The 25805-nt window shown below is 41.1% G+C and overlaps 1 protein-coding gene and 1 long non-coding RNA gene across 11 annotated transcripts in view; one reads left to right on the top strand and one right to left on the bottom strand.

Moving 5' to 3' along the window:
• LOC144669653 (uncharacterized) overlaps window positions 1-2416 on the top strand; it is a 48670-nt gene extending 46254 nt beyond the window's left edge. Inside the window, exons 2-3 of the long non-coding RNA XR_013573708.1 lie at window positions 1723-1759; window positions 2273-2416. This is a non-coding gene — a long non-coding RNA (uncharacterized LOC144669653). The remainder of the gene's footprint in view (window positions 1-1722; window positions 1760-2272) is intronic.
• LOC144669582 (neural cell adhesion molecule 1-like) overlaps window positions 1-25805 on the bottom strand; it is a 485847-nt gene that overhangs the window by 11997 nt on the left and 448045 nt on the right. For 6 of the 10 annotated variants that reach the window (XM_078532174.1, XM_078532088.1, XM_078532107.1 and 3 more), the window contains one exon: window positions 750-960. In XM_078532174.1, coding sequence (XP_078388300.1) covers window positions 750-960 — 211 coding nt within the window. The remainder of the gene's footprint in view (window positions 1-749; window positions 961-25805) is intronic. The other 4 variants (XM_078532100.1, XM_078532133.1, XM_078532180.1 and 1 more) reach the window with 1 other exon arrangement.

Raw genomic sequence — 25805 nt, 5'->3', positions numbered from 1 at the left:
TGGACATGAATGGTGGAATAAGAAACCTGGGGAGTGGGGGGTTCAAATAAGAATTAGAATAGGTTCTTGTCAATAAATGGGACACATGGTTATAAGAAACATACCAAGAAGACATTGTGATAGATATGCTAGATAGAACTAAGGTCTTCTCCTGAAATCCCTACTAGGCTGCAAAAGAAGGACATTGGTGTAAGTGCGAGGAATGAAAATAGCAGTACTGTAAGGGACCCTTCTTGTCTCTGACATGCATTCCATTAAAATAAATGGTTTTTAATCCTTTACGCAGAGCTCAGTAAGTTCTGGAAATAGTTAAAGGGCTCTGATAATTTAATAAATTGCAAGGAAATACAATTTGTTAATTGTGTCCAAAATACTTAACTTGACTGTGATATAATTAATATAGCAGGGATCTTGTGATGTAATTCTAGGCTTAGATGGGCATTTCAAAGTTGTGAAGAAAGTGGTGTGATTTTTTTTTCCTTCCAGTACTCAAATTGGGCACCTTACTTCAGAAAAAATTCTGAGCTACTTTAAATGCTGGAGCTCTGTGATTTCCAATTAATATGTTCATTTACTTAGGCTTGTCAACACATTTTCACATGTTATTTCCAGTACTGGCAAAATGAATAATGAAAGGAATGAAACTAATTCAGATGATCTTACAAGTACACCAATCGCTAAGCACTTTAACTTTGCTGCTATAATACACTCATCATATTTCAGAAAAACTAATGATTTAAGCTTCTTACGAGAAAGCAGCTTTTCCTTCTTCCATGTCCTTGCCCTTAGATCCTGGACCAGGCTGTCCACAGAAATTAACTGCAATGCACATCAGCAGGCCACACTTATTAACGAAGTAGCAGGTGACATCGACAGCGACGAGCAAGATGAGGAAGACGACAATAAGAATACCAACAATGGCACCGGTCCCCAGACTTGAACCATTTGATGGATCAGCTTCTGGAAGAAAGGGAATCAATTAAGTACTAAACAACACTCAACAATTGTCTAATATACAGGTTGAGTATCCTTTATCTGTGCATGAGAAAACCGAACACATCCAAAAACTGAAATTTTTTACGCAGGAAATCTGTGACCCAAGCCGACATGAACTTCGCTAACTGGACCCGACCTTTAGCACAGAAAGTCTAGTTGTTTGCCTTACCTTGCGTCCAGCTGCTGAGAGAGTGTTTTTGCTTCTGACCCGAACCCTATCACGGCAACTAAGCTCAACGAAGAAAATGCTGCCCCTCGGGCAAATAACGATATCTGATCCAAATGGAATCAGGAAGTCTTTGGAAGTACAGGTGTGAGTGCCAAGTCTGGTCTGCCAGAGGCTGCTTTCCCTTGCTTCACAAGCTGTTTAATGTAAGATGAGGGACACAAAACCTTTTCTCCAACTTTTAATTACTAGCTAGGTTTCTACAAGTCATTACTTATTCATCCTAACCAGATTCAATACGGTAGGGTATATCACATTGGAAAACCGAAAATATCCAAACACGGAAATGCAATCAGCTTCAGGGGTTTCAGATAAAGGATACGTGGCCTGTACTGCACTTAAAAATGTGCAAAACATCAGTCTAGATCTAATCCGGTCAGAAGTATAAAACAATCAAATTTTGTATGTGAAAATGTAGATTTATTTAAACTTGTAGTGTCCCCTTAAACAAATACCATCCAGTCATGTGGAACATTTTACAAATTGTGTGTGTGTTACAGGCCAAGGTTCAAGAAAGGGATGTTGCAAGTTTACCAGGTAATGTTTTCTGTTTGATAAACCATAAGACAGACTTTCCACATATCTTATATTGTTAGTGAGCTGCTTGTGGTGAATTATGAATGACATTATCAAACGCACGTCCTTCTACTGGATTTGAAAAAAAACGTTTCACATTATTCCTTTACTTTTGAACTTTTCCAAAAGCCTAAGTAGGACACTCATCCATACAAAATCTGTCTTTTAGATACTTGCAAGCAATTTCTAAAACAGATTGTCTGGTCATTATCATGTTGCTATTGTAGGACCTTCCTATGCACAAGTTGGCTGCTGTCTTTCCTATATTACAACAGTGATTACACTTTCAGAGTATTTAACTGGCTATAAAATCCATTGGGACATCTACTTTAGTAGACATAATCTTCCAGTGCCACACCTGGCACCAAATGATATTATACCACACAAAGACTACCACAGTTTGTCTTGATGTCAGAGTCAAGACATACTTAAGTATATTCTTAATAATGTTTTATACACCTGCTGGTATTCCAGATGCTGCACAAGGAAGAGATCAAGATTATAAGGATGAGGGGAAGAATAAATCCAGGCCACCCTCCCCATCAACTTACAGCCATGTATAAAGTGTCATTAGCAAAGGCCTGGGAGCAGGTCCAGTACTTGTCATCTCAGCTATGGATGGTGTGTGGCATTATAAGATTAAAGAAAAACACAATATGGCCATGGTATTTAATGTAATGCATTATTTGTAATAAAATCATGGAAATCCAGCCCATAAAGTTAAGGCAGCTTGGTTGTACCTGTGCTTTATTTCCACTCAGAAGTTGGTCTAGTTTGCAGGTCTTGGGTGTCTCAGTCTTGAAAGACCTCTATTAAATGCTTTACAGGTAAATAAATCATGAACAAAAGTGCCTAGACTTGTTAGTATCTGTAGCTTGAGATACATGCAGCATGGCGGCAACATTGCTTTCAATATTACGTTGGCCACAAGGCTTTCTGGTCTGTATCTGAGCAGTTCAAGAAAACAAAAAGCTTGGACATACATGTCTGCTATTCAGACTGATACAGGAATCACATAACTATCATGTGCTAAGAGGTTGAGATGACTTCTTCAGGTCAGCTGATGTCTGAGAATGTCTAACTCGGCTCATTCAAAAATAGCTATTGTTTATTATATACAACGTCTTCCATTTGGATATTTGGGTCTGCCTCTTATGCAGCAATCGTAATAATTTTGTATATTTGCACTCATACACCAACAATAACAGGGAGAAAAAATAAAAACACAAGGGTCAACATTTCATTAGCTGTTTTGGTTACGTTTTTGTGACTTGCCTACATGGACATCTGAACTCCTTTGTTCTCCACAGCTCCTAGTATTTTGCCATTAAGGATTCCAATACATCTTTTTCAGATCCAAAGTAAAAGACCTCACATTGAACTCCACAGCTTTGTCATGTCGCTTTGTCAGTCCACTTACATTAATAACTTCCTGCTACCATTTACATAGCTAACTGGTTTCCAACTTCATGTTACCTGGGTGCACTCTACCCTTCCATCCAAGTCAGCCGAAGTCCAAGTACTGATCCTTGGGGAACACCACGTTAGATCCCACCAATTGGAGAATTAATTCTTTATCCCTACTTTTGTCTCTTTACCTCCAAATCAATTACATAATGATAAAGTTACCTCCAATATCATAGTTTTTTCAAAACTAATAATCTGTGTGCTTTCTGGAAGCTCAGATAGATAAGATCCAAATGCATTCTCCTATAAACCAAGCTAGCAGCTTCCTCAATAACTGAAACTGAATTAGTCATACATGACCTACTCTCTAAATATCCATGCTGATTTTTTTCATCAGCTCAGACTTCCTCACCAGGACATTCAATGGCATTACTACCATTGAACTCCCTCGTCAACGTTCCGATCATTATAGGGGTGGGGGCAGGGGTGATGTGGAAGATCACCAATGACCAGAAATTTAACTGGACCAGCCACATAAATACTGTAACTACAGGAGCACCACCACCTGAAAGTTCCCCTCCAAGTCAAACAACCTCCTTACTTGGAAATATATTCCTCTTCCTTTGTCAGTCTACTTACATTAATAACTTCCTGCTACCATTTACATAGCTGGATCAAATTCCGGAACTCCCTCCTAACAGTGCTCTGTGTGGCCCTATGCCACATGGGCAGGTACTGGTTCAAGAAAATGACTCACCACTACCTTCTCAAGGGCAATTTGCTACGGGCTATAAATGTGGGCATTATCATTGATGTCCATATCCCATGAATTGAAATAAAAAAAGTCAAAAGCTGGGTGCTTGGCAGTAGGTAACTCACCTTCTCACTTCTCAAAGCCTTTCCTTCACTTTACAAAACATGTCAGGAGTGTGATGGAATACCCTCTGCTTGCCTGGATGGGTGCAGCTCCAACAACACTCAAAACATTCAACACCATCCGGGACAAAGCACCCACTTGATCAGCACCCCATTTGCCCACTGTAAACCATAAGACCATAAGACATAGGAGCAGAAATTAGGCCATTCGGCCCATCGAGCCTGTTCCGCCATTCAATCATGGCTGATAAGTTTCTCAATCCCATTCTCCCGCCTTCTCCCCGTAACCTTTGATCCCCATAACAATCAAGAACCTATCTATCTCAGTATAAACATTCACCCTCTCCACCACTAGTGCAATGGGCTGCAGTGAATACCAACTACAAGATGTCCTGCAGCAACTTGCCAAAGCTTCTTTGACAGCACCTCCTAAAACCACCATATCTACTATTTAGAAGGTCAAGGGCATCAGGCACATGAGAACGCTATCATCTCCAAGTTGCATATCAACCTGACTTTAAAATAGTCACTGGGTCAAATTCCTAGAACTCCCTTCTTAACTGAACTATGGGTATACCTATGCCACATAGACTGCAGCAGTTCAAGAAGGCAGCTCATCTTCTCAAGAAAAATTAGGGATGGGCAACAAATGCTGGCCTTGCCAGGCCCCCATATCCTGTGAATGAATAAATAAAATCTTACCCAATTGTTTAGTCACTCTGACTCTGATATAGACTCCAATAACATGCTCACAATTTATTGTAAACTATCAAGGCTGTTGTTACAAGGCAACATTATGGGGGAAGATGATGACATCTTAATGTCACTGAAGCAATAATTCAGAGGCCCAAGTGAAAACTCTATGGACATGGGCTCAAATCCCACCATGGCAGTTGGTGGGATTTAATTCAACTCATAAATCTGGCATTGAACTTTTTCAAAAAATATTTAAAAGGCAGATTTAAATGCCTTGTCAGCTTGACAGCTCTTTTTGACAATTCTACTGAGTTTATGCACTTTTTACTCACATTCATGTCTAATTTTAACAATCCTAAATGGCACCTGACCCCTCCCAAAGGGCACGTGACCGGTTACAAAGGTGTCTTGATATCATATCCAAAAGGGTACCATATCTCACCAAAAGGGCACCCTAACTCTCCAAAGGACTTGGATCAGTTAAGATCTTCTCCTATCAGGTCTAATGTGCACAATTCGTATTTAACACTCCCTTCTTGTAAGCACCAGACAACACTGAAGGCAACTTCATTTTAATCTTATTGTTTTAAATGAAATCCAATTTAATCAAGACCTGTTTAAGTTAGATTAACTGATATTCTACAACACTTGACAGGATTATATTTCACCAAGGATTGCTATATGTATGCTTTTGCATGTGATTTAGATGGGAGCTTCAAACAACAGAAAAATGGCTATGTTGGATTTACAGACTTTGGTTGAATGACAACATTTTCACCAACAATAAGCTGCAGTTCTTTGAAAAAAAGCTTTCTGAAGGCCTCACCGACAGATTTCGATGTTAGAACGAGTGTCCAGTCAAAACATGGTTTTAAAACCAAAACAAAAACCAATCACCTCGGTCATAAACAGGATTCTTGCCTTCTAATTTCTATTCATCTTGTCTGTGATGTTGGCTGTGCTTGTAGTAGTACCCCACAATACCTTGACTCATCCCAATTTTAACCTAATTGGCCTCAAATTAGATCTGAACAGTCCACATGGCTAATTTCATACACATAATTTAGGATTGGAGCATAAACAGAATAACAGTAAAGTTACTCATGTCTACAGTTCTTTCAAAGTGAACACAACATAAAACATGATCTTACGATAGCCCCTGGAATTGTAGTATTGATGCAAAATGTCCTGGAACTAAAAGGAATTAAAAGCTTAGTACTAGACAAAGCCAAGTTCAGGAAGAAGTCAGGAAGAATTCCTTCACATAAAAAGTGATTATTACCTTGAGTAGTTCTCCAGGTAGGCTAGCAAAGGCAAAATCTTTAAAATTGTTCAAGAAAATGGTACAACAACAAAGTTTACTTGTTTTCATTTAGGGTGGATTTTATGTGAGTAAAAAAATGCCAGAATAGCACTAAGCTGTGTCTGGTTTTGGTCCATTGGTTTTACATGATTTGTGTACACTGCTACAAGGTGTGGCGGCCCTTATTTGGGAGTTACAATAATTATCGCTGGCAAAGCAAGGTCATTAGAAATCTTAGTCAAAACAGATAAAAAATGGCTTCCTAAATCTTGTTGATTGTCAAAAGGCAGCTATGGGCCTCTGTTAACATCTCTTGGTGAAATAATGACATACATGATGAAACGGTGAGAATATTACATGATGGTGGGGAAGCAGAACAAATTGTCAACTTAAATGTACATTATGATTATTGAACAGTATACATTACAAAGTAGACAGGGTACATACATTATATTCATACTTAGTAATGGCACATTTGTCAGTACAATTATGACTTTGAACACTGTGCTATAATGTTCTGATTAATACAACCAACCTAATAAATGCCAAAGGCAGCAACCTCCATTTATCATTCCCTTAATTTAAAAATGGTCCCAGGTAGATAAGGAAAAGGCTGGGTCATGCAGGCAGAGATTGGGAGAGGTAACCAGGAGCCTGTTCAAAAACTGGGATTTCAGAAACCTTTTAAAAGGGGAAAGAGAAAGATTTTAGCGAGGAACCTCTCAAGAATTAAGCCAAAATGGCTGAACACACTGCAAATAATAATAGACAAAGGAACAATAGGACACACAAAGCACATAATCTGAACAGGAAAGGATATAAGGCTGGAAGAGGCTCCAAAGATAAGCCGGGGGGTGGGGGGAAGCAATGTGGAATTCTGAAGACCAAGGTGAGGATTTCAAATTTAATATTTTGGCAGAACATGGAGCCAATATTTGTCAATAAGGACAATGGTGATGTTTGAGAAGTGCTTAATTGTGTAGGACAGCATACTGACAGCTGAATAGCAGACGAGTTAGACTTTATGAAACGTGGGGGCAGAAAGGAAACCACTAACATTCAAGCATAAAGGTGGCAAAATATGGATAAGGGAATCAATGGGGTGAACTTGGAGTGGATGTGGGCAATAGTGCACAGTGGGAATAAGTAATGTTGGTAACAAATAGGAGGTGGAATTTGATGTTCAGCTCATGATCAAATGGGATGTCAAGGTTTTGCATTGTTTGGTTCAGTCAGGTGGCAAACAGACAGGATAGAAAGGATTTGGATTTGTACAACAACCTCAATGTCCCAACGTGGTTGACAGCCCATGAAGTACCTTTGAGGTGTAGTTGCTGCTTTAATGTAGGGAAATGCAGCAGCCAATTTGCTCACAGCGTGTTCCTACAAAAGCAATGAGATCACGACCAACTAATTTATTTTTGGTGATAGAATGGCTATCACAGAGTCGTACAGTGCAGAACGAGGCCACTTGGCCCATCACGTATTTCTCGGCTCTTTAAAAGTGTTATCCAATCAGTCTCACTTCCCTGCCCTTTTTCCCCCATCACCCTGCAATGTGTTCCCCTTCAAGTATTTATTGTTGAATCTGTTTACGTCATCCAGTGCATTCCAGAGGATTATGAGTCACTGTTTAAAAAAATATTCTTGCCTCACCCCTGGTTCTTTAGCCAACTACCTGTTTGGTTAAAGGATTAATATTGGCACCAGGACATTTTTTTTATTCTTTCATGACATGTGGGTGTCACTGGCAAGGCCAGCATTTGATACCCATCCTTAACTGCCCTTAAACTGAGTGGCTTGCAAGGCCATTGCAGAGAACAGTGAAGAGTCAACCACATTCCTGTGGGCTTAGGGTCACATGTGGGCCAGGCCAAGTAAGGATGGCAGATGTCATTTCCTAAAGGATAGTGAACCCGATGGGTTTTTAACAACAAAAAATTATAGTTGTCACGATCACCATTACTAAGACTAGCTTTATATTCCAGATTCAGGAATTGAATTTAAATTTTGCCAGCTTCCATGGTAGGATTTGAACCTATGTTTCCAGAGCATTAGCCTGGGCCTCTGGGTTACTAGTCCAGTGACATTACCACGACACCATCATCTCCACATTAAGAGAACCTTTCTGATCTTCTCTAAGTAGTGCCATGGAATCTTTTGTGTCCATCTGAAAGGGAAGACAAGGCCTTGATTCAACATTTCATCTGGAAAATGTCGTCTCTGAAATTTTGGCACTCCTTCAGCATGATACTGAACTGTTGACTTGGATTATGTGCTCAAGGCTCTGAAGTGGGAATTGAAATCACAATCTTCTAACTGAGAGGTGAAATGAGCCTTTGGGCACTGAGCCAAGATTCATATCGAGTACCAGGAAATTATATGCCTTTTTAATAAGCATTACAGATTCCTTTCCAAAAGTCTTAGATTAAATGCTATCACAGATACAATAGGAATAATATATCTGAATAGTATACAGAGAGTACAGTTGGAAAACCAGCACTTGTAAAATTTTACTTCATTCACATTTACAGGATCGATTGTCTAGCAATAATGAAGGATGCCAAAAAAAGTCAAAGCTTCAGCTCTTTGTGTCAAGTAGCCCCAGCCCATCAATTAAATAATTCAGTTTTTCTGTTCTTTGTCTTTCTTAAAATTGTCCAGGAATGTGTGTACAACATGTGCACCAAGTTTTAGTGATGGAAAATGAGAATTTGAGTTCCTTCCTAATGTAAAGATTTGGAAGACAATTAGTTTTACCAATTCAACCAACGAGATGAGACAGCACTTGTGGAATCCATAAGCACCAGCACAATATAAAGGTTTATTAATTTATTGCTTTCAATAACCACAGCAATTAAAAATAGTCAGATACAGCACTGTTCACAATAAACAATCAATCAATCAGCGGTTCTGATGAAAGGTTATTGATCTGAAATGCTAAGGGGTAGAAATTCAGCTGGGGCTGTGGAGCTGAATGTTAACATTTGATATACAGTTCTACTGAGTGAATGAAAATGATTATTAGGCACAGAGTATAACGAGTGGCATATTCAATACCACTCATTTTTAGCCTGTTAATCTGACACCAACTTCTAACCCTAACTCTGTTTCAATCCCCACAAATGCTACCTGAACTACTTAGTATTTCCAACAAACCTCCTGGAGCAGGGGTGCAACGTTTACAACGCATCTGGATTAAGAATTAAGCTGAGACCTCGTTTGCCTGCGCGTTTCCTAAATTACAACAGTGGCTACACCTCAAAAGTATTTCACCTCCTGTAAAGCGCTTTGAGATGCCAGTGGTCACGAAAAGTGCTATACAGATGCTTTCTTTCTTCTTGAATCCTTTGGCAAGTTGTTGTCAGGCTTTCTGGGCTGTGGGGGTGTCCTCATTGTCAGGCACTCAGTGAGGGACCCAGGACTCAGCATCAGGAAGGCGGGGCCATGGACAGCCACTCCAGCTAACCTTTCTGCCGACCCCCGTCACAGACAGCCAATGATTCCCTCCCCACAACCCCATTTGGTCCTCACTCACCTGTTGGCTTGGGATCCAGTGCTGATCCTTGGCCTATTCAGTGCACTGCCCTCAGCAGCACTACACCATTTTGCCACTGAGAGCTGTTGTCTCTGATTGGTCAGCAACTCTTGGGCAGGACTTCCACCCCTGGGGTCCCAGGTCTGAGTGGCACTCCATAGGTAGGCCTTTCCTAAAAGAGGTGACACAGGCTCTCGCCAGCTCTCCAGCCAACAGGCATGACCCCCATTGCCTCCATTAAATACTGCCATTGAAATGGGATTTGAGCCAAAGTCCTTGTGATACAAAGTTGTATTCCATTTTTGGTCCCTGCCATTTGATCCACCCAGCCCTGTGCAGTTCCTAAATCTTTCCAGTGCTCAAAGTGCAAATCATCTGGTTGGGTTGAGAAGCATCCTTGGTTGCTGAGGGAAGTAAGTGTGGGAATGGAAGAAGGCTGTGTCCTAATATTTCAATCCTCTTTGTTGTGAACCGTGCTGCACTCAAGAGTCCTCGATCGTGTGGTTGCAACCCTCCAGAACTGTCCTGGATTCTCCAGGAAATAATGTGCAACCTCACAGACATTGCTAAGATCAAATCATAGGAGATTCTTTTTCTTGCACACTTTCTTTTGTTAGTTAAAAATGTTAAGGATATTGAAAAAAAAGTTGTTGTCTGTGCAGGGTGGTTAGAGGAAATCATGTCTAGAAACCTCCAGGAATACCTCCAATCAGAAATAAAAATCCTATGTCTCCAAAATGTGATTGCCAAAGATAATCACTGCCAGAGGGAAGCAATTCCCTTTAAGAAATCACCTTTCAGTTCAATGAAGAAGTGAAGATAGAGAGCAAAACTCATGCTACATTATGTTCTACTGAGGCTTTCCCTCTATGGGTGGAGGGGTGAGGCGACCAGAGGTAATAACATGGAGGCAATTTTCAACTGAAGCTTATATTGGGAAGGAGGTAGAGAGACCATTCTCATTGTCCACTGAATGACTCCAGCAAGATGTCTGAACCATTTAATGGCTAGGCCTCATTTAAATGTTCTGGGAAAGCTGCGAGCAGAAAATGACAGCATAAGATCTTGATTTTAGAAGCTTGATAAGATGCTCACTTAGTTTGTATGGACATGCCAGCCCCTCATTGAGGCCTACTCTACATGTTGGGCAAGCCTGCTCCAATTTCTGGCATGAACGGCATGGTTGGAAATTGAAAATCACCCTTTGCACGTGGATTCCATAGCTGCAAATAGATTTGAAACCACTTGTACACTAATACTCATTTAGTTCAGATTCTGGGAGACTAGAACCTGTAGTACAGCCCTGACACCTGTATTACTAAGAAGAGCTCCCTTATTCCAGTACAGAGTTGCAGACACAGGTCTGAATTTTCGCTCCCGGCTTAGGAAAACTCCAGGGTCTGCAAACGGGAGAAGGTGCCTCGAATGGTCAGATTTGAATTCTGGGTATATACGTGCTAACAAGAGTCATGCTTGCTGCCCCCCACCCCCACCCCCCCCCCAACCCCCAAAAATAGTTTGGAGGCAACCACAGGTATAGAAGCGGGCCGGGTGAAAGGCTGACCTTGGTGATTGGGCACTTTGTCCCAGCTTAAAAAAGAAACCCAATAAAACAAAAAAACAGCACTCTAGTCATCACCCCAACACCCACACAGTTCCCACATATCCCATCCATGCCAACTCATGCCCCACACCTGTACCCCATGGCCCTCATACCCTGCATGCCAACCTATACCCCTCTACTAACAACCTATGCCCCCTCATACCCTCCATGCCAACCCATGACTTTTCACGCAACCCCATGGCCCTTTATAGCCCCTATGCCAATTTAGTACCACCCACCCGCCCACCCTTTGCCTTTACACCCTCCATGACAAATCACTCAGTATCGCCAATGGGCACAAAGGACCCATGCTGAGAGGAAATAAAGTTCTAAGTGATTTCATTTAAAAAATCATCCTCACTGATAAAAACTCATTCACTACATTTAAATTCCTTTAGCCACCTCAATTCCTTATAACAACAGGCATTTGCATTCACAACCCCATTTCATTGGCTTTATAAGCACTTGGAGCTGTCAATCAAATTGTGAACAGACAGACATCCAGCTTTGATGATAGGTTGTGAAATCAGTCATGCAGCACAAATTCTACAAGGATAGCCCTCAGGCTTATGTCAACAGACAAATGGCTAACACTTTAAACAAAAACCCAAGCACACTTTCTTTCAAATTTAAAGGCCAGGAGATTTAAATTTTTTGACAGCTGCTGTGAGTTCATCCACATTTTATACACATTCATGTCCACTTTTAACAATCCCGAAGGACACCTTACCTTTCCCAAAAGTGCCCTGTGGCAATCCAAAAGAGTACCCTATGTCGCCAATTTTAGACTTTCTGCTAACTTTAGACTTTCTCCTGATAGGTCTGAAGAGCACAAGTTGTGTTTTGGGCACCCCACTGGTGAAAACTAGATCTGAATAATGAAGGCAGCTGCATGTGAACCGCAGATGTACAAAGTTCAACTCACCCCAACTGCCCCCTGGCAAAAATGGTGGGTGCAGGTTTGGGGGCAGGACTTCCAGAATTGGGCCTCCAGTGTCACTCTGCATAAGCCAGTGTTGCGAAAATTCAGGTCCTAGTTTTCATGGGTCTATACTGTCGAGATGGTGGAACTCAATTTTAATTATAGAAGTACTGGGAGACAGCTCATAGATTCAGGAATACCAATTAATCAATGCAAGTACAAAAGTACCTGTGCAAATTTGGTTGGAATCTAAAGAAAGCAATTGAAAATTGGATCTCTAAAAAAGTAATCAACTTCACACATGGTGGTCAGACAAAGAGTCGATGGCAATTGTCAATGTGTGACTTTTCACACGATAGAGTAGGTGATCATCATCTGGATTTTACAAGTAGGTCAGGTTGGGATTGAAGTGGGCAGGCCCACAAATTTACTTTGGCAAGCAGTGGGTAGCCAATTAAGGCCAATTCTCCGCTGAGTGGGATTTCCAGTTGGCAATGTGGGCAAGAGACATTAGCCTGGACCACAGCCAGGCAACCAAGTGGGCTCATGTCAGGAAAGGGGGAGGCTGTGATTAATGCTGTGAGGGGCCCTCTGCCACCCACACCAGTCATGGCTGCTGGCTACAGTTGTGGCTGCTGAGCGCCCCTCGGAGTGGTTTCCCCCTCCACAATCACTGCCAGGTAGCTATGACTGTTTTAAATTTTAAAAAACGGACCTCTTCTTTGGAGGGTGCCTCCATGTTAAGGTGCTCTCTCTTTCAGTCATGAATTGGCAGCTCCCATCTTGGCCAGCGGGGGTGCTGATGTAACAGTGCTTGAGGTCCTCCCATTGGCCCTCCAGCCTCTGGGAAACCAGCAGCTATCCTTAATTGGATGGGGAGCGCACTCCCAGCCATTAATTGGCTTGGCCCTTCAAAAACTTGGCCTTGCATATCCGGAACACATCATGAGGGATTGGAATCCAGAGCTAGTCCCAACTTCAGGGGCCCAACCCTGGATTAAAGATCTAGCATCACACTTGCATCATTTTCCTGTAAGTCTTAGGTGTCCACTCGGGGAAATTTTTTTTTGTGTCAGTTGACTGCATGAAACACAGAGATACTCACCACTGCACTTAATCTCCCAATGGAGCTGTCAAGAAATCCACTCAGGATGAGTTTCTGTTTGCTTGTTCTGAATTGCACACACCCTACGTAACTAAACGTAGAGAGCCCAAGCAGAGTTTGGAAAGAGCCGAAAGCTCAGGCATGGGGTAGATTTTTAGCTTGAAGTTGGGCATAAAACTGGTATTGTGGATCAGCTTCCCATTATAAATAAAAGCTGCCTGGCTTTCATTTCCATTGAGTTTAATTAAAAATGCCACTTTGTAGAAGGGGCGGATACTCAGGATGCTCATTTTATTTCAGGGTCGTGAATTGAAAACCTACCTCCAAATATGCACGGTGCTACTGCGGGGTAGAATTTTACAGCCCCTCCCACCGGTGGGATTCTTTAGTCCTGCCAAATTCAATGGGCTTTTGAATGGCTCGCTGCGTTTCACGGCCCTGCCTCCGCCACGACGAGGCCATGAAATTCTGCCCCTGGAGTTGCATAACTGGCACTTTGCGGTTTACCAGCACATCATTTTCTGCTGCTTATCCAGCTAGGATCACCCTATCTTTTAGGGCACTGGCTGGCTCAGTTATTTATAGCTAAGGATAAGAATCTCAGTTCTCATGACAGACTGCCCACTCCACATCCCATTCATGTATCTGACGGACTAGTCGATCATCAACATTTTTCTGAATTACTTTTAATTCTGGTGTCAGGTTACTACATCTGCCACAGAGGGTTAACTTGCTATCAATTTTTCACCTTGGAGCCAAAGGGGCCCATGTACCCCAAATGAAAATAGTTACTATTTAGATATTAGAAACTGCTAAGTGCAGGTTGCTGTCATTTTTATCTTAAAACAGCTGTTGTCTCAAGACATAGTTTCCTCATCTGATGTTTCATATGTGAATAGCCATTTACTGAATCAGGCAGAAGACATTATGTGAACCACAACTGTTTTATTGTTAAACCACAGTTCAATACAAATACCAATTGTCTCTTTCCCTCCTGAATCCTTTCCCTGTCCAAAAGCAAAAACCCACCTACTTGGGAAAAACCTAGCTCTTAAGTACAGGCTTCAATAAGCAACACCTGCTCCCAATTCACTCTGAAGCTTGTCCTGGTTTACTCTTAAAGGGACCTACATTTCTAACATTGTCATCTGATACATTATGGACAACTGGTGGAAGGACCAACACAGGACCGTTTGCAAGTGCCAGCTAACTTGGTGCTCTAGATGTCCAAGTCTACACATGTGAAATATTGACAGTATTTTATTTGTACATGGAGGAGGAAGAATTTAGGAAGAATAAACTATTTTAGTGCTCTTTACCTTACTACTCATGCAAAATGTTCAGATTTAGTAAAATACTGCCTGGTAAAATTCTTAAATCACTGATTTTTGAAATATGATATGTATGTCACTGAAAATGTTACCACTTCATATTGTGAATTAATAAAGCCATTCATGCCAGGTTCTGCTTAGTCTGGGTGTCTTCTGTGCAAAATAAAAGCACTATATTATGAGAGTTTAAATTACTTATAAGTCAGCACTGCAATCTGCCTATTTTCAACTTGAATCCTGATTTGGGGAAGCACTGTACTATCTAGGGGGCAATGAAAAATGCCCTGACAATTTGTTCCATATATTGTAACAATGTACGGTATGCTACTTCCCAAAAGCATCCAAGTAAAGTCAAACATTGTGCCACATCAATTAAATCATTCAATACAACAACACTTCAGTTTAAATCATATGATGACATTGAGAAAACCTTGTTACCTGTTTCTGGTTGCTTCTACATCCATTATTGACAATAAAGAACAATGGGCAATGGAATAAAATTGTTCTTTTTGCCTGTGTACATTGGTTTAGAAGGTTTAGCACAACTCAGGGCTGAGATGACATTAAAATAAAAGCAAAATACTGTGGATGCTGGAAATCTGAAATAAAAATAGAAAATGCTGGAAAAACTCAGCAGGTCTGGCAGCATCCGTGGAGAGTGAAACAGAGCTAACATTGAGTCCAATATGACTCTTCTTTGTAACTGGACAGAGGTTGAAGTGTGATGGGTTTTATGCTGTTGAAAAAGTGGGGAAGGGTAGGTGGAGCAAAACAGAAGGTTAAGGATAGGTTCGAGGGCAGGAGAGATTAAATGACAAAGATGTCATGGAACATAAGGTAAAGGGAGTGTTAATAACAGTACAAAGATGAAAGGCTTGGTCCAGAGTAGGTGTTAATTGCAGAATAAAGGTCAGTGCTGTCCGAAAGCAAAATAGCGGAATGTGTCAATAGCAGAAAAGGGGATCAGTGCTGTCTGAAAGCAAAAGCATGAAAAGGTGATGCAGACCGAACTGGCACTGTCCCTTCTGAAGGGACTGTTCCCTCCATGAAACCGTGGTCCACTCCTCTATCACCCCAAAACCTCATCCCCTTCCCACAGAAGCCTCCCATGCATTCAAAGAAGGCATAACACCTGTCCCTTTAGCTCCTCACTGCCCAAGGCCCCAAACACTCCTTCCAGGCAAAGCAGCAATTTACTTGCACTCCTTTCCATTTAGTCTACTGTATTCGCTGTTCACAATGCGGTGCCCTCCACACTGGGGAGACTAAACGCAGACTGGGTGACTGCTTTGCAGAACATGTTCGCTCAGGCCACAAGCCCAACTTTACTTTCGCTTGGAATTTAAATTCACCATCTTGCTGTCATGCTCACATTTCTACCCTTGGCCTGTTAAAATGTTCCAGTGAAGCCCAACACAAGCTGGTGGAACAGCACCTCATCTTCCAATTAGGCACTTTACAACCTGCTGGACTCAACATTCAAATCAACAACTTCAGACCATGAACTCTGTCCTCCATTTTGATTTTTATCCCCCTCTCAAGTGCCAGTCTGCATCTTGTTCTCATGTTTTTGCTTTCAGACAGTGCTGACCCCCTTTTCTGCTATTAACACATTCTGCTATTTTGCTTTTAATAAGTGCTGACCTTTATTCTGCTATTAACACCTACTCTGGACCAAAGCTTTTGTCTTTATAATATCGTCACCACTCCCTTTGTCTTGTGTTCCATGACATCTTGGTCATTTAATCTCTCCTGTCCTCCAATCTATCCCTGGCCTTCTATTTTGCTCCACCTGCCCCTCCCCACATTTTTCAACAGCATAAAACCCATCATATTTCTACCTCTCTCCAGTTTCGAAGAATCATATTGGACTTGAAAAGCTAACTTCTGTTTATCTCTCCACGGATGCTGCAGGCCTGCTGAGTTTTTCCAGCATTTTCTATTTGTACTATCTGAGATGACACTAATAAGGTATTTGAGTTTTTCACTCATGGTGTATGGTTCATGTCTACCTCTGAATGCATTACTGGTCCCTGTACTATGGTTCAGTGGTATCCCATTTAAACAAGCTTTGCACAATTCTATTATATTCACAGTCATGGCATCAGCATTCATTCATATGGTAATGACATCCAACTCTGCCTCTCAACCACCTCCCTTGGCTGCTCCACTGCCTTGATGCTGTCAGTTTGCTTTTTCAACATTTGCAGTCTTGGATGAAGTGCAATTTGCTTCAGTTAAACATTGCAAAAAACAAAGCCATTTTTTTTCAGGCCCCACAGCAGTCCCCACACACTTACTGTTTATTTCAGCCCCCTCCTTGGTCATGGTCTCAGGCTGAAAAAGACTGTTTATAATCTTAGCATCCTATTCGAACCTGAGCTAAGCTTCCTCCCCATCACCAAGTCCACCTACTTCCATCTTCATAACGCCATTGGTTTCCATCTTTAGCTCAGCCCCTCTTCCGCTGACACCCTCATTCATGTCGATGTAACCTCCAGGTTCAACTACTTCAGTAGTCTTTTGTTTTGGTCCCCTTCTTCACCCTCTAAACCAGCTCATGTAAACCTCTCCTGAACATATCTTACTCTGTACTCAGTCCCACTTAATCATCATCTCTGTCCTTCCAGGCTTACTTTAATTTTGAATCCCCCCCCAGTGCCTCAAACTAAAAATATTCATCCTCGTGTTTAAATCCCTTCCAGAACCTTTGCGCTCCCTGGCTCTAAAATCCTTTAGCCCTACAAAATTCTCCCCAAACTTTCTGTTCCCCAATACTGGTATTTTGTGCATTGCTCCTGACCTTCAAGCCATCACTAGCAACCGTGCTTTCAGTCACCTTAGCCCACTCACTGGAACTCCTTCTTAAGTCTCTGCATCTCTTTCCCTTTTGTGCTTGAAGGCACTCCTTAAAAAAAGCTTTTCACCAAGCTTGTAGATTTCATTGCTCAATGTTAATTTATTTCTGAATACAATTCTTTGAAGTGCTTTGGAATGTTTTCCTAATTTAAATGCAAGTGTTGTTATTGTTCCATCAATTAATGTTTCAAAAAGATTGGCAGTTTTGGCAATATAGTGTTGCACAGCTCAATGGACTATAGAATCAAAATAAATTCAGTAACAATACAAAGTTGTTTCAGCATTTCTGGAAACTAACTGTGTATTTTCTTGTCATTTTTCTCAGGTATTCATTTTTTTAAAAAAAGTGCACTAGGTATCATTCCGCCAGCTAAATGCAGAGACAGATGACCATCACTTTGCGTTTTGCTAATGTCAGTGTTGTAGATATGTGCTAAGCAGTGTGAAAAAAATAACTTAGCATTTCGGTTTTTTTTTTAAACGTTCACTACAATAGGAAATAGTCTGCCTCCATCATGTGAGGTATTACCAGATTCAGGCTGCTTCTACAACTCCAATGACATCATCTCTGAATAGTCCATGATTGGGAATTTGGTGCTTGAGGAATCTATGGTCAAAGTTTCTTTCCCATTACTCTCTGCCACTGCATTGCAATGTCAATGTGTTTTGCCAGTTAATTAGGCTTAGCCAGTTAATTAGCCGGCCTTTCAACATTAAACGTACTTTTCGTTATTCAGTATTTGGCAATTTAAATATGAAATATATTGAGCAATATTGATGTTTGCGTACGTGCTTAATATTGCCTTTTAAAATTTAAGTCAGCATTTTTCAAAGTTCACTGTCAATCATCTTAGCGAAGAATGTTAAAATATTCGCTTGAGGGCTTTGAAGGTGATCTGTTTGCTTCATACTATATCATTTTATTAGTGAAGAAATGATCTAGCCATTCTACATTAGTCATTCACTAGGTTAAAAACCTTAGGGGAATATTTCCTCAATGCTACTGTGTAGCAAAATCGCAAAAATGTTTATAAAGAACGTGTTCAGGATTTGGCAACACGTAGGTTACGGGAAATCTTTCTTCTGACAGTTTGATAAAACAGCAATGAATGTTAGTTCTCTTTTTAATCACCTTAAAAGGACATAAGTGATGCAGTTTACAATGTGTCACTAAAGTATTTTGGGCAAAAATTCTCTTTAAACAGTGGATGCAGACCCCCTTTGGGCGTACGTTAATTGTGCCCCGTGCTGTTCTGTTCAATTCCACAAGACCTGATTGATATCAAGCCTCCAGGTAAAACCTGGGGAGTTTACTTTCTTCCGGTTCCATTTATATTTTCATTTCACACTGTGTCTGAATAGTGGAGGACACAAGTGAAGATTTTTTAAATAGCCATATTCAGTTGTAATCAAAAACCTTTTTAACCTCCTGATTTATTCACATCATTGCATTACATTTTTAAGTATGCATGTCCACATGCTCATGATCTTTTTTTCTTTATGTTGATCCATTCATGAACCTCGCTGTCAAAACTGGCGTTCATTGCCTATCTCAAGTTGCCCTGAGAAGGTCGTGGGCTTTTTCAGACTGAAGTCCCTGTGGTGATGGTGCTCCCACAATGCTGTTACTAGTTTTGATATAACTGATTGACTAGAGCCACGTATAAGCCAAACAGGGTAGGGCATCAGGTTTCTTTCTGTAAAGAACCTTAGTGAACCAGTTTTAACAACAGTTTGAGTCATTTTTACTTATAGCAGCTTTATACTTCCAAATATGTTTTAAAGAACTGTATTCAAACTCTCAAACTACTCGCCAAACCTCCTTTGGCAGCACCTTTTAAACCCATGACCTCTACGGCCTGGAAGGACAAGAGCAGCAGATGCATGGGAACGTCACCACCTGAAATTTCCCTTCTAGGTCACATCCAATCCTGACTTGGAACTATATCACTGATCCTTCAGTGTTGCAGGATCAAATTTCTGGAACTCCCTTCGAACAGCACTGTGGGTGTACCTACACCAGATGGATGGCAGTAGTTCAAGGCAGCAGCTCATTACCACGTTCTCAAAGGCAATTATGGATGGGCAACAAATGCTGGTCTTTCCAGCAATGCTCACATTCCATGAAAGAACCAAGGCTGATAGCTTTTGAACCTACATTCACTGAATTATTAATCCAGGCCTCTGGATTACTAGTGCCGTAACACAATCATTGTACGGATGTAGCCTTAAGGTACTGTCTTAGAGGAAATTAATTATAAGGTTGGAAAGTTCCTTCGTCCACAATGCGAGTACTGTTGATAGTATGTAAACGTCAATAAAAAAGGCAAATGAATGAAAAAATAGGCCATAACAGATAATCCAGGCCACTTTTGTGTTAATTAGCTATTACATTTCTGTGCTTATCTCAGTTTTCCCATCAGTCGCTCTTAGAGTTTGCAACTTACCCACCGTAGAAATGTAACAGAGCTCTTGTCCCAAAAATATTATTATGTACATCAATTTGGAGCTCTGATAATTTATTGATGCAGGAAGTGTTGTTGCTTTTATTAGATTCTATAATCAACTAATAAAGTATTAACACATTGGGGGGTGGAGTCAGCAAATTGTAAATCATGAACATTCTTATGCGCAGTTCCTAGTGGGGCCTGGAGAAATGACGTCCAGCAAAAAAAAAATTATATTGATGACTGTGGTATTTTGATAACTTAATGTATTATAACTTCACAGATGATGCAAAATAAAACTATTTGATATAACTTATACCAACATGGTGTCTTGAACCAGGATTTCAATGTTGTAGTGTCAGAGGACATTTCCGTCAGTAAACTGAAAATGACCAGGGAGCGTAACTCTATAGACACAAGAACTTCACATGAAACCAAAAGACTATATACTTTACAAATACTTTCATCTTGCGCTAAAAGAGGAAAATTAAAGGAAAACTTTGATGACACCAAAAATATGGTTTCTTTCCTCTTATTCGGTCATTCTCTCTCGTTCCTGTTTGTTATTATATTGTTTTCTTGGATTTGGCGCAGAGAAACATCGTAAAGACAGCAATGTGTTTTAGATGGTAAAGAAACCCACAATTATTTAATTTATACAGATGAAAAACATGATAATGTGATGGATTTCTATGACAAACCTAGTAGCACTAACACGGTATGTTACTTTACGATTGATGAGCTGACATAATTTAATGATGTTGAGACTCGAGAAGATTGTTTTTGAAAAAAAAGAGAAATTACTACACTGATGCTATAAAATTACCAACTTTGAAATAATTCTTCAGTGTCCTTGAGAACAATAGTAACATTATGTTAAAACGTTTTTATAAAGTGCTTCTAATCTTATGCCATATTGGAAGGCTTGGAGTATGTAACAAGGGATTAGGTCACTTCATGAAACACATCCCCCCCAAACTGGGCCCCGCATGCCGATGCATAAAATGACGCATGGTGACGTCGGACGTGCATCTCAACGTCGCCGGGTGTCATTCCGATCTTTCGGCTACACGCCTGCCGAACTGTCAAAGTCCTGTTAAGGCCATTAATAAACTAATTAAGCTATTTGACAGGGCTGCCCGTCCAACCTTAAGGTTGGTGGGCAGGCAAAGAGCCCAGTCGGCCTTTGCATTTTTCAAGAAACCTCATCCGCTGGTGGGGTGAGGTTTCATGAAGGGTTTATTAATTAAATAAAATTTTTAATTAAAATTCATAAACATGTCCCAGCTCATGTGACACTGTCACATGAGGGGCCGTGTCTTAATAATTTTATTTTCTCATTTTTTTCTCCAACTTTTCAACATGTAATTTTGTTACTTCATTGTTGTGGGTCTCTAATCTTAGCAGCAGTACAACAGGCATGCCCAACTACATTCTCACGGCAAGCAGATATGGGCTATAAATGCAGCATTTCCAAGAATAAATTTAAAAAACATGCCAAGCTCCTTTGTCAAGCCAATCCCAACTAAATTCATCTTATGGATGCTGCCAATATCAGTCCTTTGCTGTAATACAAAGAAGTTGTCTTTACACACTTAGTAAAGGGGTTTAAGTTTTGCTAACTCATTTAAGCCTGACCCACTGTAACCTGTAAATTAATTTGACTGAATTCTGGCATTCAGAGATCAGGCTGCCTTGGCTGTAGGCAGTTAGGGTAGCTGCATCTGAAAAAAAGGGGGGGGTTACCTTTAATTAACATTGGTTCAGATTTTGTAGTCAAAATGACAGTGAAACTGTCAGCATTCACCCTGAAACTGAAAGCAACTTCCGGAGATCACACATGCAAAATAAAACATGATAGTTCAGAAGCCAGTGATTTTATGCTTCTCCATCAGGTGCACTGGTCCAATGCAGGATTCCTCACACATTCTAAGTTACGTTGAAACATTAGTTTTATTTTATAATGTTATAGTCGTGAATAGTGGTGGGTAATTAAACAACTCACTAGAGGAGGAGACTCCACAAATATCCCCATCCATAATAATGGGGGAGCCCAACACATCAGTACAAAAGATAAGGCTGGAGCATTTGCAATCTTTTCAGCTAGAAGTACCGAGTGCACAATCCATATCGGCCTCCCCCAGAATCACAGAATTTGAATTGGCGCCTTTAGCCAATTGAAATCACATCACGTAATGTAAAGAAACAGCGGAAGACACTGGTTACTTCAAAGGCTACGGGCCCTGACAATATTCCAGCAATAGTACTGAAGACTTGTGCTCCAGAACTTGCTGTGCCCGTAGCTAAGCTGTTCCAGTATAGCTACAACACTGGCATCTACCCGGTTATGTGGAAAACTGCCCAGTTATGTCCTGTACACAAAAAGCAGGAAAATTCCGACTCGGCCAATTACTGCCCCACCAATCTACTCTTGATCATCAGTAAAGTGATCGATGGAGTCATCAACACTGCTATCAAACGGCACTTGCTTAGCAATGTCCTGCTCACTGACACTCAGCTTGACTTCCAGAAGGGTCACTCAGCTCCTGACCTCATTACAGCCTTGATTCAAACGTGGACAAAAAAGATGAATTCCAGAGGAAAGGTGAGAGTGATTGCCCTTGACATCAAGGCAGCATTTGACCGAGTGTGGCACCAAGGAGCCCTAGAAAACTGGAGTCAATGGAATGCGGGGGAAAACTCTCCACTGGTTGGAGCTATACACAAAGGAAGATGGCTGTGGCTGTTGGAGGTCTGTCATCTCAGTTCCAGGATATCACTGCAATAGTTGATCAAGGTAGTGTCCCAGGCCCAACAATCTTCAGCTTCTTCATCAATGACCTTCCATCCATCTTAAGGTCAGTAGCAGGAATGTTTGTTGATGATTGCACAATGTTCAGCACCATTCGTGACTCCTATGAAGCATACTGAAGCAGCTCATATCCAATTACAGCAAGACCTTAACAATATCCAGGCTTGGGCTGACAAGTGGCAAGTAACATTCGCATCACGCAAGTGCCGGGCAATGACCATCTTCAACAATGGAGAATCTAACCATCACCCCTGCCATTCAATGGCATTACTATCGTGGAATCCCTCACTATCAACATCCTAAGGGGTTATTATTGACCAGAAACTGAACTGGACTAGCCATATAAATACTGTGGCTACATGAGCAGGTCAGAGGCTAGGAATCTTGCAACTCACTTCCTGACGCCCCAAAGCATGTCCACCATCTACAAGGCACAAGTCAGGAGTGTGATGGAAGGCTCTCCACTTGCCTGGATGAGTGCAGCTCCAGCAAAACTCAAGAAACTGGACATCATCCAGGACAAAGCAGCCCAATTGATTGGCACCACATCCACAAACATTCACTCTCTCCATCGCCGACACACAGTAGCAGCAGTGTGTACCATCTATAAGATGCACTGCAGAAACTCACCAAGCCTCCTTAGACAGCACCTTCAAATCCCATGACCACTACCATCTAGAAGGACAAGGGCAGCAGACACATGGCAACACCACTGCCTGGAAGTTCTCCTCCAAGCCACACACCATCCTGACTTGAACTATACTGTCCTTCCTTCTCTGTCGCTGGGTCAAAACCCTGGAACTCCCTTCCTAGCAGCACTGTGGGCATACCTACACTATATGGGCTGCAGCGTTTCAAGGAGGCAGCTCATCACCACCTTCTCAAGGGCAATTAGGGATGAGCAATAAATGCTGGCCGAGCCAGCGACACCCACATCTCATGAATGAATAAAAAGATATTTTCTGTAGCCATGAAAATGATCTAATTTTATTTTATTAATGATCTAATAAAAATTTAGAAATGAATCACATCCCTATTAAGTAAGTGGGTTTGTGAATGGAATATTGTTTGATTCTGGCAATTTAAATCAGACTTAATTGTGAATGTTTTTCACAATGGCTGTGTCCAAATTCAAAATCAGATGCATTAAACAAAGGCTCAAGCAAGCCATTCTGAAAGTCTCTCACAGCAAATATTAATAATTCAATGACGCTTGGTTAATTATAACCAGCACTGAGTACAGGGCAGCAAAATGTCAAGCAGTAACATTCAGGAAGCCTTTCAAATCTTATCTGACTTAATTTTCTAAGGCCCATTGCTGAAGCACGGTGACAACTGGAGCGCAACATGCTATCTCTGATTCTTCACTCACACCAGCTTTGTTCAAATTTGGCAGACAAAACATTCTACTGTCATAATTAAATCATCATGAATTACATTATTGGGATTAATTAGATTTCAGTTTATCAAAGTTACGGTCTGAATAATTAATTCTTGGTCTGCCAAACCAAAAAAAAAAACATTTTATCCCTTCATATAGACAATTTTCTGATCTCACCAATTCAGAATAACCCCATTGTGCAAATAAGCAAAAATATGGCACCTGGTATTTGTTAATATGGAGGCACAAAACAGAATTTATTATTTATTGTAATAATTGAGAAAATTACCAGGTCTTATCTGGATAATTAGTCTATTGCTGTGGGTGGCTCTGAGCAATGGGTAATCTTATATTCACTACTTAGCAAGCCTAGGCGTTACTGCTTAACAGAACAAACTGCTACAAAGCCAAGTTATCATCTTGATGGAGCAATAAAACATTTATTACAGAGCACCTTCCTATTTAAATGCACAGCTGAATCCTTGGAAATACTTTTTTTTTTGCAAAAATATACTTTATTCATAAAATATCTTCAATCACATTCCAAACCATTTCAAAAACACCATTACAAGGGTACAATCCAGGTTAAACTTTTACAAAATGTATCACCAGGTGCATCAGTACAAACAATATTACAATCATTTACAGCCTTTCATTTTGAGCTGTACAGCCCGAGGGGCTCTAAACAGTTCCCAGTCTCTCGGTGCGCTGTGGCAGAAAGGTCTTAGACAGCGACCCTTCCCCATTGCGCCTTTGCGGCAGCTGCCCCAAGCTTTAGTGCGTCCCTCAGCACGTAGTCCTGGACTTTGGATTGTGCCGGTCCGCAACAATCGGTCGGGGACAACTCTTTGTGCTGGAAGACCAACAAGTTTCGGGCAGACCAAAGCGCGTCTTTCACCGAGTTGATGATCCTCCAGCTGCAGTTGATGTTTGTCTCGGTGTGCGTCCCTGGGAACAGCCCGTAGAGCACAGAGTCCTGTGTCACAGAACTGCTCGGGATGAACCTCGACAGAAACCACTGCATCTCTCTCCAGACCTTCTTTGCAAAGGCACAATCCACAAGGAGGTGAACAACGGTCTTGTCCCCACCACAGCAATTGCACTGGTCAACATGCACCCCCAACCAACTGCACAAAAACAAATCAGCTAATCATTTATCACATTGCTCTTTTTGCAAACTTAAATGTACACATTTGCTTCTGAGGTTTCTACAGTGATTAAACCTCAGAGATACCTCATTGGCTGAAAGCTCTTTGGGACATCCTAAGATCATGAAAGGCACAATATATTTGCAAATTCTTTCTTTATTCATCTAAAAGAAACTAAAGTTATCACATCTTATATATCATACTTAAATGACACAGCCCCAATTTGAATATATTTATGAGGCTCCTGCCTGAGTAGGGCAGGCGTCACGGCCTACAAACAAAATAGTAGCATCAAAATGGCTGGGGGTGGGTGAGAAAAGGATGGTAATGTGTACGTTTACTCCTGTTCTACGTGGTGGTAGAAGTTAAAATTCACCCTCATGTTCCTGACTTCTGGCCCAATCGCTCCTTCTCCACTAGTAAGTTGCCGATAATTACCTCACTGGGCCTCTCTAGTAACATATTCCATGGGTTTGATTTCTCAGTTATTGCTACAATCAGTGAGACGTGGGCCACTGCTTCTGCATATGGGACATCACAAGCAGGCTGCTCATGGTTTCCTGCCCATTAATTTTACTC

The sequence above is a fragment of the Cetorhinus maximus genome, chromosome 2 (assembly GCF_964194155.1).
Source record: "Cetorhinus maximus chromosome 2, sCetMax3.hap1.1, whole genome shotgun sequence".
NCBI lineage: Eukaryota > Metazoa > Chordata > Chondrichthyes > Lamniformes > Cetorhinidae > Cetorhinus > Cetorhinus maximus.
The sequence above is the reverse complement of the archived record's forward strand: the minus strand, read 5'-3'. Positions and strand labels throughout refer to the sequence as shown.